Here is a 12,215-nt window from a genome sequence, read left to right as displayed (position 1 = left end):
AATATGACTAGAGCATGGGTTCAGCTATCCCTTCAGATCCCCAGACATTGTGATAAAACCATGTCTTTAGGACCATATGAAAGGACAACAGGGTCTGGGTGCTCTAATCTTGGGGGGTGAGTATGTGAAATGATACACCTACATCAGCTCTGGATTTCTTATCTTGGCATGTATGTGATGTTTGATGTATGTGAATATTTCTCTTTAGAAATACTGCTAGACATTTGTAAGGTTTACAAGAAAAGGTTTGCTCTTTTTTTTTTTAACTTTGTGCTTGGGAAGATGGTTCTAAAAGGCAAGGAGAACCCATTATAATAATCTTCCTAAATCTTATCTCAACAGAGACAAGTGTGTTTCCTCCTGTGACTGTTACAGATTATGGAAGAACAGCTGAAATGCCAACTTGGATTAGCATAGCAAAGCAAAAGCAAAAGATTGTTGAACAAGACTTTAGCAAAGAAGAGAAGCCAGAGGAACAGGATAAAGCAGATGCAGAAAAACAAATAAAAGAGAAGAAAACAATGGAGGTACGTAGTTTACCACTGATTGATTGGTGTGTGTCATCTCAGTGGCAGTTCTTTCAGTTTTGTTGATCAGTCCTCTAAGCCAGGGCTTTTCAACCAGTGGTACGGGTACCACCTGTGGTACATTGGCACCTGGCAGGTGGTATGCGACCATCCTAGAAAAGTGGTAGCGGGGGGGGGGGAATGAGCTGAACTGGTGGCAGCACCGCACAAGCCTGAGCGAGAGATGGCTGGAGCTGCAGGGCTGTCAGGGCTCAGCGGAAGTGCCAGGATCAGCGCTTCTTCAGGGCTGTTAGGGCTCAGTGGAAGCACCAGGATCAGCACCAGGCTCCAGCTGGAGTTCGGCACTAATCCTGGCGCTTCTGCTGAGCCCAGAAGAAGCGCCGATCAGCTGGAATGTTGCAGCATCTCCAGGGTCTTGTGATTTACATTCAGATGCTTGGCAACTGATTCATATTTATGATGGTCACAGTGTCCCGGGTCATGTGAAGTGACCAAAACCTGCTGCAACCACCCAGAAGAAGTGGGGGGAATAAAAACCAAACACCCCCCACCCCACCCCGCTGCCAATCCTCAACAGAAATGCTGACAACAATGAAAACCTCAGACAGGAGGAAGAGCGCCGCCGGGTGGGCAGGCAGGTGTCTTGCTTGGCTGTGCCTTGGGGGGCACTTTTTTCAGTGCCATTGTAACTTCGAACAGTCACTAAGCAAACTGTTGTAAGTCAAGGACTACCTGTACTTTATCACTTTTTTACTTTTTTTGGTCATCAAGTTTTGACACCTTGCTAGGTGACTGGTGGTACTCGGATATTGCCATATCAATTTATATTCCTTACAGCAGTGACCCCCAACCTTTTGGGCACCAGGGACCGGTCCCATGGAGAGATATTTTTCCACAGATTGGAGGGGCCATGGTGGACCAGGGTTGGAGACCCCTGCCTTACAATTTGGTCAGATTGGTTAGGAATCTGAATTTCCCTTATAAGCCAAACTCTTTAGTTATTAATAGTTTAATATAAACCACTCCTTTCCTCTCCTAGATTCACACAGATAAATGCAGTATGTCCCAGTACATGCAGGAAAACAAACCTTTATGACATCATACAAAGCTCTTCTGATGCTGAGTGAGAACCCTGCTTTTGATGGCCTGTCACTTTCTATTTCAGTTGAATATGTATTCCAACCTATCCCAAACTTTGAATTTTCCAAATGTGTCTGCCTTATTGTGATTAGGGATAAACCAATCTGTTTTTTCACCTGAGACACTTTTACATATATTTCCACTTATTCTGTATCAATGTAGCTTTGTGAATATTAAAATGATCTTTATTAGATATTTTACTGCTTTCATTATCTATGGAGATTCTCAGTCATCCATGTCATGATTGTCCCAAAGGTGCTTTTTCAAGAGGCAACTGAACTTGTTTTTTCTTTGAACAAAACTTTCTTTGAAAAAAAAAGAAGAAGCTTCTTGGATGAGAGGGGAAATGTCTTCAAAGAAAAAACAAGAAAGTCCAGTTGCCTTTGAAAAAACACCTTTGGGACGACTTCTTTCATTCTGCAAGTGTGTATCTGTTGAACACTTAAATAAAAATTCAAATTAGGCACCAATGTTAAGTTGGAATCTCAAGTGTGTCACTTTTGAATGTTGCTATTATAACCAAGACAGCATAAGCTGAACATTTTAGAATGAGTTGTTTATACTGATAATTGACAATATAAAATTGCTCAGGTGTACATGCATATGTATGTCATTGTGGAAAAAATGCCCACTTTAAATCAGGAATCAAAACAATGTAAATCATGCCACATTTACAGTCAGAATGTAAAATCTTATAATGTATAAGATACCCTTACTATGATCTGCCCTCTAAATTCCATATTCCCACAAAGGCTCCAATTCCCTTTATTAATACTAGCACTTTCTAACAAAAATAGTATCCTCTATTGTAGTGTTTCCTTGTATATCTCACCAAACTATTCTCATTTGGATGTGCAAAAAAGTAGCAAGAAATAGCAAGCCAAAGATATTAAAGCTAGAAGATAAGAAAAAGAAATGGAATTTTATCTAAAATTATGTTTCATACCACAATTCTTGATATCCCTACATACTTTTTTACCTTTGCAAACTATCCTTGCTTCTATGATCTTCATATAGAGTCAGTTTGGTCTAGTAGTTAAGGCACTAGACTAGAAAGCAAGAGGCTGTGAGTTCAAGTCCCACCTTAGCCATAAAAGTCAGCTTGGGCCACTTACTCTCTCTCAGCCTTACTCACCTCCCAGGGTTGTTGTGAGGAAAATAGGAGGAGAAAAATATGTTGGATATGTTTGCTGCCTTGAGTTATTTGTAAAAATAATAAATAAATATAAATATATTGATTTATTTTCTGATCTCTCTTTTGGGATCAACCATGATTTTTTTTTTCATTGTTCTAAATCCATTTGCTTTTTCTTCAAATATTTTTGTAATTCAATCCTTGATCATTCTTTCTATATCAGGGATCCCCAATCCCCAGTCAGTGGAATGGGACCAGTCCGTAGCATGCCAGCAACCAGTCTGCACAAATAAGCAAAGCCCCATCCGCGGGATGCAGGCAGCACACAAAACCACACCCCCTCCAGTCCGCGGAAAAATCTCTCTCCATGGAACTGGTCCCTGGTGCCCAAAAGGTTGGGGACCTCTGCTCTATATGATTAAAATACGTTTTTCATACTTAATGACTCTAACTTCTATTCAGATTCATTAATCATTCATTCATGATCCTCTTCTTGCTTTACCATACAAATTATATTAAATTAGTGTTCTTTTTCATTTTAGATGTCCAAAAATCTTAAAAAGTGTTAAAATCATAAACAGCATTGACATCCTTTGACAGTATGCACTGAAAGTATATTTACTCCCTCAAATGCTGTTTTGCATCTCTTTTAGTATATGTATAAGTGTGTGTGTGTGTATATATATATATATATATATATATATATATATATATATATGTATATTTCATTTACACATAAACTATTCAACAATGCCTAATAGGTTGAGAACTTTGTCCTCATTTAAGTACACAAAATCTACATACCGTATTTGAAATGAACAACTTGTATCCTTTGCTATAAATTATGTTCCCTAGGCTATTAAACACCGCAGTTCATAACCACAATTTCTTCAACCTAGCATAAATAGTACAACTTCTTCTTTTTTTTTGCATTACTCTTCTATGCTTGTTTGGTTTATACAATTTATGTGGCTGCCCATCTTGAGTAAAACCAAAACCAACAGCAATGCAAAATAATGATAAAATCTACATCACATCAATATATACAGTAAGGCACCAAGGTCCAAAATAAGTCCTTTTCCTCTTACAGATCAATAACAAGAAGTTAGCCAATAGATTTACCTAAGAACCAGTCTTCAAGGTTTGAGGGAAAAGCCAGATCTTTTGCACTTTATGTAAAACTAACTAGCTGAGAGCTCTCCAGATCTTTGCAAGGGGTGGAGATATTGTTCCCCAGGATAGATGCTACAAAAGAGAAGACACATGTCTTGAGTTCTGCCAGGACTACTTAATATAAAGACCCAAAGCATCCTACCATGACAGATCTGATGAAGTGAACAGAAACAATTAGGGAAAAGCTGTCCCACAAATAAAGTCCCCACAGGATTTTATAGAAGACAGCCAGCATCTTGAATTTCATCAAGAGCCAGTGCAGTTCATACAGTCCTAATAATACATGAGCATATCATGAGATGCCCAAGATTATCTTTGCTGCCAAAGTAATTGAGTCTTTCAATTGCTCTTCAACAGCAGTCCCACATATGGAACAGGATGTCAGGTCCCAAGAATCAAGTTATCATGTAACAATTCTTCTGAGCACATTTTTTTCACACCTATAGACAGAATCTTGCCAAGCTAAAGCAAACTACTCCCTACGTGAAACATACTGTATACTCTGGGAACTATTAGAGAGGGGCTGTTTTTACTCTCTTTCTCTCACACAAATGATCTGAACTGAGTTGCCTCTTACTCTTCTCCAATGTGCTCCCTCCATCCTAGAAATCCAGACTATATTCCATCACATATTATACTAGTTCAAATGTGGGATCACTAGGGCATGATCTAGAAATTGGCACCCAAAGTGCATTTCTGAAAAGGCTCTGGGCCATGGCAGGGCCTCTCAGTCCAAGAAATCCCCAAATTGTGTACCAACACTATCTGGGGGAATGTAACTCTATTTAAAGTTAGATAGAAAAAAATGGGAGGGATGCAGCAGGTGGGCTTACTAAGGTTGACCCAAACAGCCTCCAAACACTGAAAAATATATCGACAGAATCATTTAGGTACTGGGATACTTGGATATCACCACTGTCCTCACTTATGTTATTGGATGCCCTTACCCAGTGGCTTCATATAGATGTTTAATATGGATGGGGGAAAAGTAGATCCCTGAAACATTTCACACAGCAGGGATCTAGAACCAGACCTTCTACTGCAGTGGTGGCGAACCTATGGCACGCGTGCCAGAGGCGGCACTCAGAGTCTTCTCTGTGGGCACATGCGCCATCGCCCCAACCCTGCCTCTCGCTGTGGCCCCCTCACCAGCAGCTCCCCCAGAGGAGAGTCGCCCCGAGCGTGGCCCATGTGGAGCAATGCAGCCAAGGACATGGCAACCGGGCAGTGGGAACAAGACCCCACCCTTGTGTCCCGTCGCACACAGTTGATGCTGTGGGACATGGGCAGAGGGCGTGGCCACCATGGCGCTGCTGGGCCACCATGGTGATTGGCGGGCTGTGGAGGCAGTGAGTGGCCCTGTGGGCAGGCGGGGCAGATGGGGAGCAGGGGTGGGGCTGGTTTTTGGGCACTTGGTCTCTAAAAAGTTCACCATCACTGTTCTACTGTAACCAACTGGAATTGGCCCTGGAGAAAGGAGAAGAACCACTGTAATAGTACACTTCCCACTCCCAATCCTCAGAGCTGTACTGTGTTGATGGTATCAAAAGCTGCTGAGAGATAAAGGAGGGCTTGAATGGAGGTATAACTCCATCCCAGTCCCACCAAAGATTATCAATACGTATTCATTGTCCTCTCAGTAATATAATTAGGTCTGAAACTTGACTGAAAAGGCTCCAAATCATAAATCTGGAAAGGAATAAGCAATTCCTTTTACCTGATCTAGCAGGGTTATAATAGTTGTTGATAAATCTGTCTTCCATGAATTAAATTCCAATTATCAAGTCTTACGATAATAAATTCCACAGGTCCATTACATGTGAAGAGTGCAGCAACTGTAATATGTAACAAGATAATTTCAAAGATGAGCAGGAGACCCACCTCTGCTGTTTACTTATATGTTGTTTGTTAACTACACTCATATTCTCTTTCCAAAATAATTATTTCAAACTTTACTAATTGTCTCTTTGTACTTTTATTTAGGAAGTGGTAAGGCAACAGTCAGATTTGCCTCAGAACATAGTATCACCTTCCCCATTCACAGCTTCTGTTGGAGAAACAAAGAAAGAGACAAAGTTGGAAATGCAAGACTCTTCACTAAGAAATAGCCCGTCATCCCATCAGAACCCTGGTATGAAAAAAAGTAGTCAAAATACTAGGCTACTATTGTTCCACAGTATGCAGGGACTTGTACTAAGCCATAATAGGATTAGGCTTTGGCTTGGCATGCAGTATCAATTCGACCAATTGTGGGTAATTAAAAAAAAACTGTGGTTAAACAAAACATGAGAGAAGCAACCTAGAATTAAGGAGAAACTTCTTGACAGTTAGAATAATTAACCAGTGGAACAACCTGCCTCCAGAAGTGGTGAATGCTCCAACACTGGAAGTTTTTAAGAAGAGACTGGACAGCCATTTGTCTGAAATGGTATAGGGTTTTCTGCCTGAGCAGGAGGGGTTGGACTAGATGATCTCCAAGGTCCCTTCCAACATCATCATTATTATTATTATTATTATTATTATTATTATTATTATTATGTAGACTCATTAACTATTATTATAGTACTTTTCATTTGCTATTTATAGTAATATTATTTTGTGCCTAAGTCACATGCCATTAAGACTTTGTTCATATACATGTTTCAAATATATACGGTAATCAAAACAAAGTATAAAAGTGCTTTCTGTGAATATATATGCAGTTATATGTGGAATCTTGTCTAATCCAGATGAACTGAAGATCCAGTGTTCACTTGCTGAAGGAGTAAAAGAATCTAGGTTTTGTTTCTGTGGCCTATGTAGAAGGTTCTTTTTATACAGATTTATTTTCTTTATTATGTTTAGAAAACATTAATTCTCTAACAATACTGCATGGGATGAACCTGACAGTGCTAGAATACTTTTGTAGACAATATAAAAATTGTATTCATAGTTCATTTGCACAGATCGAATTCTTACCCAGCCTTGCCTAGTAGAATCTCAGAGAGTTAGCCGATAGTGCAGAACATTGAGTTTCTAGAAAAAGGATTCTCAGATTGGGATCTGTAGATCCCTGATGGTCCACAAGATCTTTCAGATAGTCTGCTACATTTCCCTACATTCATTGGCCAGAGTTAGTTTGCTCCCTCAGCTCCTGCTTTTCCTGTATCATCAACTATCAGCTGGCCATGCTTTTGGAGATTTTAGTACACAGATACCTACTGAAGAACTTTTGTGACCGATACACCTGTGACAAAAGCTACGCTATAGCATGAAGTATGAAAAAACAATTTTCAATACATGCTTAGTTTGGAATTAATACTTTGGTAGAAATATTAAATGGGTGCTGTTTAAATTGGTGTTCCACATATTTTCAGATATTTATTTGACATTTCACAATTGCAAGTTTGAGAAATACTGTAATAGAAACTTTTTTCCCCCCATATGCAGCTCAGCCATCATTGCCAAGTGAAAGAGGAGATATAAAGCCGCTTAGGAAGATTGGTCATTCTCCAGATCAACCCTCATGGATGGAACTTGCCAAAAAGAAATCCCAAGCATGGAGTGACATGCCACAGAGGATAAAATAGATTAAATAATTTTGTGCTGTTTTATGCATCCACATCAGCACCCATCAGTGGATCAAATGTTTTAGTAAAACAAAAGTGCTGATTTTTCAAACTAAATTGATTGAATTGATAAGGATAATAAACCTATGGTACACCAAAGAGACTACAATGCAAGAGTTTCAGAAATGTCATCACATTTGTACAGTACTATAGGACAATTCTTGAAAATGACTATAAGCAATTTAGCTTTGCAAAAGAAATTATTGAGATGAAAATTATTGCTTACTGTGTTTCCTTTCATTTTTTCACCCGTAAAATGTTATGCCATGAATATTGTTAGAAGATTAACTAAAAATTAGGTAACTATTGCTTTAATACAGTGAGAATAATAATCCAATCAAAATGTCTTTCTGAGATATACAATTACAGCAGACTAGAACAGAAATATCTTTTCAGACATACAGGAAAAACGTTTTAATGTGATTAAGTGAATGAATGAAAATGAAATAAAAATCAGGTTTTAATAATTGCTTCTTAAGATGGAGTTGGAAATTAGCTAAGATACCTGTGGTTTAGATCCCTACCTTTTAATATAATAAAAGATGAAAACTTATATTAAAACAAGAGATTGTGTAAAGATGCTGATTAAGACATCCTTGAGAGAAGTGTCGGCTTTGGCCATCAGCTTTGAAGGTAGTAGAGCTATACCCTTTCCTGAGGAAACCATCATCTGAACTAGCAATATCAGATTATTATTTTCCTGTTTTTCTCTTTTTAGGGCAGGTTCTTAAGAAGGTGGTGGACCCTATGGGAAACTGTAGAAGAAATGGCTTATCTGAGTCTTTTTTTCAGCTGGATTTCAAACCTGGATATGTTCTGAAAGTATATTGATAGTTTCTTGTGGGAATGAAATAAGGGAAAATCACTCTGTAGCTTCTGACACCATAAATCATGGCATTGTTATGGACCATTGCCTGGAGTTTGAAGTGGGAGGCACTATTTTATATAAATCAACTAATCTTTGCTTATATTGTAGAAATGCTATTGAATGAAAATTATAAAGAGTTGGGCTATTGTTTGACTCTTCCTACCTTTCAGGCAATTTAAGGTACTATATTTTGAGGTATCCATGCATAGTGAAAAGTTCTAGATCACTTTTGGACTGAAAGCTTTATTATGTATTATATTAACCATTCCCATTTTTTGCATTGCATACAATAATGTTATCTTTCTTATTCTAGGTTTCATCCCCATAACATGATAATTTCTCATGTTAAAGTTCTTTGTGACTTACTTCCCAGTAGTTGCATTTGGAATTGTACTTTAAATTTTAACATCTATATTTCTTTTAATATTGTGTAGAGAATTGTAATAAATTTGTAAATCCAAAATACCTTGTGTGAATAAAGTTGATTGTTGTCTTGTTTCAAGTTTAAAATTCACAACATAGTTACTAGGTGAGAATAGTAATTTACTCATGGCTGAATAGATAACTGAGAGACAAAGAAAGGAATGTAAATCAAAACAGAGTCTCTGGGAAAGAAAGCTTGTCAGGATAATTTTGCTTCCAGTAGGAACAATCAGAAGAGAAGTCAAAATCCAGTGAAATTTTCATTTCTACTGTGAATCATGACTGACTGAAGACATCTTTGTGAATGAGCAGTAATGAGAACTGCTTTGTAGAATGAAAGATGGGGAGTAGAAAGTTTCCAGAGAAGAATGGAAGATCACCCACAGATGCTCTGAATGGCAGCTCTTCATGAGATCACAAAAGACCAGTTTCATGCTGGTCTGAAGACCAGAAGCAAAGGGGGATGACATCTTTGCTTTCAGCAGAAGTGGAGCCTTTAATAAGGACACTAAGCTAACCAAATTCATTTTCTAGATACATTTGGAAATGTTCAATTTAACTATCGATAATAGAGACCTTCAAAATAGGGAGCTTATTTTAAGACCTGGTGAATCTTACCTTCTTCTTTGGATTTAAGAAATTTTAAGACTTAAGATACAATAATGTACAATTGGCAAAAAATGTTTTGTTTTGCAAATTGCAAAAATAAAAAAAATGGCAGCAGGACAAATTAATGTGGACATGAAAATCATCCAGATGGACCCAGTTATTGCATTTGATTGCATAAAATAATATTTACTGACCCTGTACCTGTGGAAAAATGCTAGGATGAAAAAGAAGAAGAGGAAGAAAAAAAAACATCTAGTTGATAAAAAACAGAAAAGGATTTGATTTAAGAAAGTTGTAAATGGATCCAGAGAGATTTGAAATATTGGTTATTTGTACTGTAAGTTATGAAAAACAATTATATAATTAAATAATATATTTGTGGGAAACAAATGAAATGGAACTAAACCCACCCATATTAACAACTGAGGCCTGATGAAGGTTGCAAATGGACATTAGAAGGAACTAAAAGAGCAGGCAGAAAAAATGTTAAAATGACCAAGCCAGCCATAATCATTTCATATCTTAAAGAGTTTTTTGATAATTGAACTTTTTAATAACTAAAGTCTCAGAAAGGATACAAATTTCAATGGATACATTTTTACAAAATGATGAGCAATTTTTTAAAAAGATTTTTATTGAATTTTTTTTCACACATTCAATAGTATTTGTTCAACAAACGTGCTGTCTGAGTTTACATTCACTAATATATATTTAATTCCTAATCCTTTGTTCTTTCCTCTAGCCATCGATAAAATAAGTCCCAAGTTTGATAATATTTTGTTTCTTCTTTTCCTTTCAGCCTCAGAGTCAGTCTATCCATCTCCGCGCATTCTAGTATTTTTTTAATTATTTCTTTATCTGATGGTATTTCAACATTTTTCCCATATTGCATGAATATAATTCTTGCCGCTGTTGTAGCATGTAGAATCAAATATATGCTTTATTTATCAGTCTTTTCTGGCATTATATCTAATTTAAAAAGTTCAGGTTTAAAATCTACGTATTCCCCAACATCTTTTCTAGCCAGGCATGTATTTTTTTCCAATAACTCTTTGCTTTGGCAGATGTCCACCAAACATATGGACATGTTTATCTCATATAGGTATAGATTTCTGAAGGCAACAAATTGAGCTCAATGAAATGGGAACATCAAAGACAAATCAGTAAAGGCATCAGGATAATGGAACAACTGCAACAAGAAATCTTTGATGATGCCTCTTTATGTGATTTACAAAGTAAGCTGATGAAAAACTCCTCCTGAATGTCAAAGATTGATGAAAGATCAAATGTTGTTGGAACGATTTAAAGTTTAACATTGTGAAAAGCAGAAAGAAGGAATATAAAGTTGGACTATTTGATCAGGGATAAATTTGTTTGATATTTCTGGTAACTCCTAATGGACTTTTCGTTGAACAAGAATTGTAAAGATAGGCTATGGGAAAAAAAGTTTTTTTTAATTTATAATTTTAAAAGCATGTCAAAAGTTAGTTCATTAGTTTATGCTCTAGTGATGAAGGTTGGAAGGCACTTCTTTATTATAGTAGTTGTTGCTTTTTTTCCCTTTTACTTTTATACTTCTCTTTGAAGCTTTAAAATAGCTATTCCTTTTTTCAGGTTCACATTGCTGCTTCAAAATCAAAAATTCTGCATGTTTATATACTGTACATAGAGCTGCTTTGCTTACAGAAACAGTCAGGAGCATCTTGCAAAAAGGTTTGAAGCTAAAAACAAGATGCTGCTTCTGCTGCTTTAATAATCTGTGCCTCTGGGATAGTTCTTCTTTCAAAGAATTTTCAGATTGCTTAAGTTCCTGTAGATTATCATTTAAAAGATCTGATACACATCTTGCCTAGTAACATACAGCTTCCTCTCTTACTGCATTAAACAGTGGATCTGCATAGATCTCTGCAAGTTTAAACAACAGATTGAAGGTGATACATTTCTGAAAGTGATTATTTCTTTAAAGTAATCATTGTGGTTAGACTTGCTACATATTTAGTATATCACATTTACTATCTTTCATTGATGGGGACTATTTAAACTGTGTAAAGTTAGCACATAAATATATTAATAAAGAAAATAACTGATTAAAAATGTGAGAGGGAATTTCTGAATGACTTTTCGGAACAGTTGGCCCTTATAAAAGAAGATTGGAATGAAGACTGTTCTTTCCTCATTGCTCTCTCTTCTGTTTTCAGATTAAAAGACACAAAGAAATGTCAAACATGAGAGAGGGAAGTGCTTTGATATTAAATAGCGCTTTGATGTTAAATTTAAAAACATATACCATTCAAGTGATCTTAGCTACTGTTAAGAAGCCAGTGTTCGGAACATGAGACTACTATTCCATCTCAATGTACACAAAGTGCCCAAGAGAGATTACAGAGAATGCTGGTAAATTTTATATCTCTCAATTGACCCACTTTAATAGGAACCTAACTTGGATAAGAAGCATGTGAGAGAATACAGAAGCATGAACTTATTTCTATAGCTTGCTTTAAACCAGTCAAATGCCCTTCATTGGTATATTCCTCTGCTATTATATGTATAGGTACACAAGCATTATAGTAGAAAACTTGCATAAAAGCTGGAAAGAGAGGGGAGGGTTTGTATGAGCGAAAGCAAAAATATTATTGCAAAGATTGATTGGATCCTGCCTCCCCTTTGCAAATGTAGTGTACTAGGTAACTTTCCTGTCAATACAGAACATCTGATTTGCAATAATGAAGGAC

At 36.9% G+C, this 12,215-nt stretch overlaps 1 protein-coding gene across 1 annotated transcript; it reads left to right on the top strand.

Moving 5' to 3' along the window:
- Positions 1–319: 319 nt before the first annotated feature.
- Positions 320–8,914, top strand: LOC120318644 (CRACD-like protein). Its single transcript, XM_039366518.1, has 3 exons — positions 320–527; positions 5,959–6,106; positions 7,405–8,914. The coding sequence occupies exons 1-3, from the start codon at positions 396–398 to the stop codon at positions 7,542–7,544; spliced, it is 420 nt and encodes a 139-aa protein (XP_039222452.1). The 5' UTR covers positions 320–395; the 3' UTR covers positions 7,545–8,914.
- The last annotated feature ends 3,301 nt before the right edge of the window (positions 8,915–12,215 follow it).

Source organism: Crotalus tigris, unplaced genomic scaffold (genome assembly GCF_016545835.1).
Source record: "Crotalus tigris isolate CLP2741 ecotype Arizona unplaced genomic scaffold, ASM1654583v1 scf7180000020344.68071, whole genome shotgun sequence".
NCBI lineage: Eukaryota > Metazoa > Chordata > Lepidosauria > Squamata > Viperidae > Crotalus > Crotalus tigris.
The sequence above is the reverse complement of the archived record's forward strand: the minus strand, read 5'-3'. Positions and strand labels throughout refer to the sequence as shown.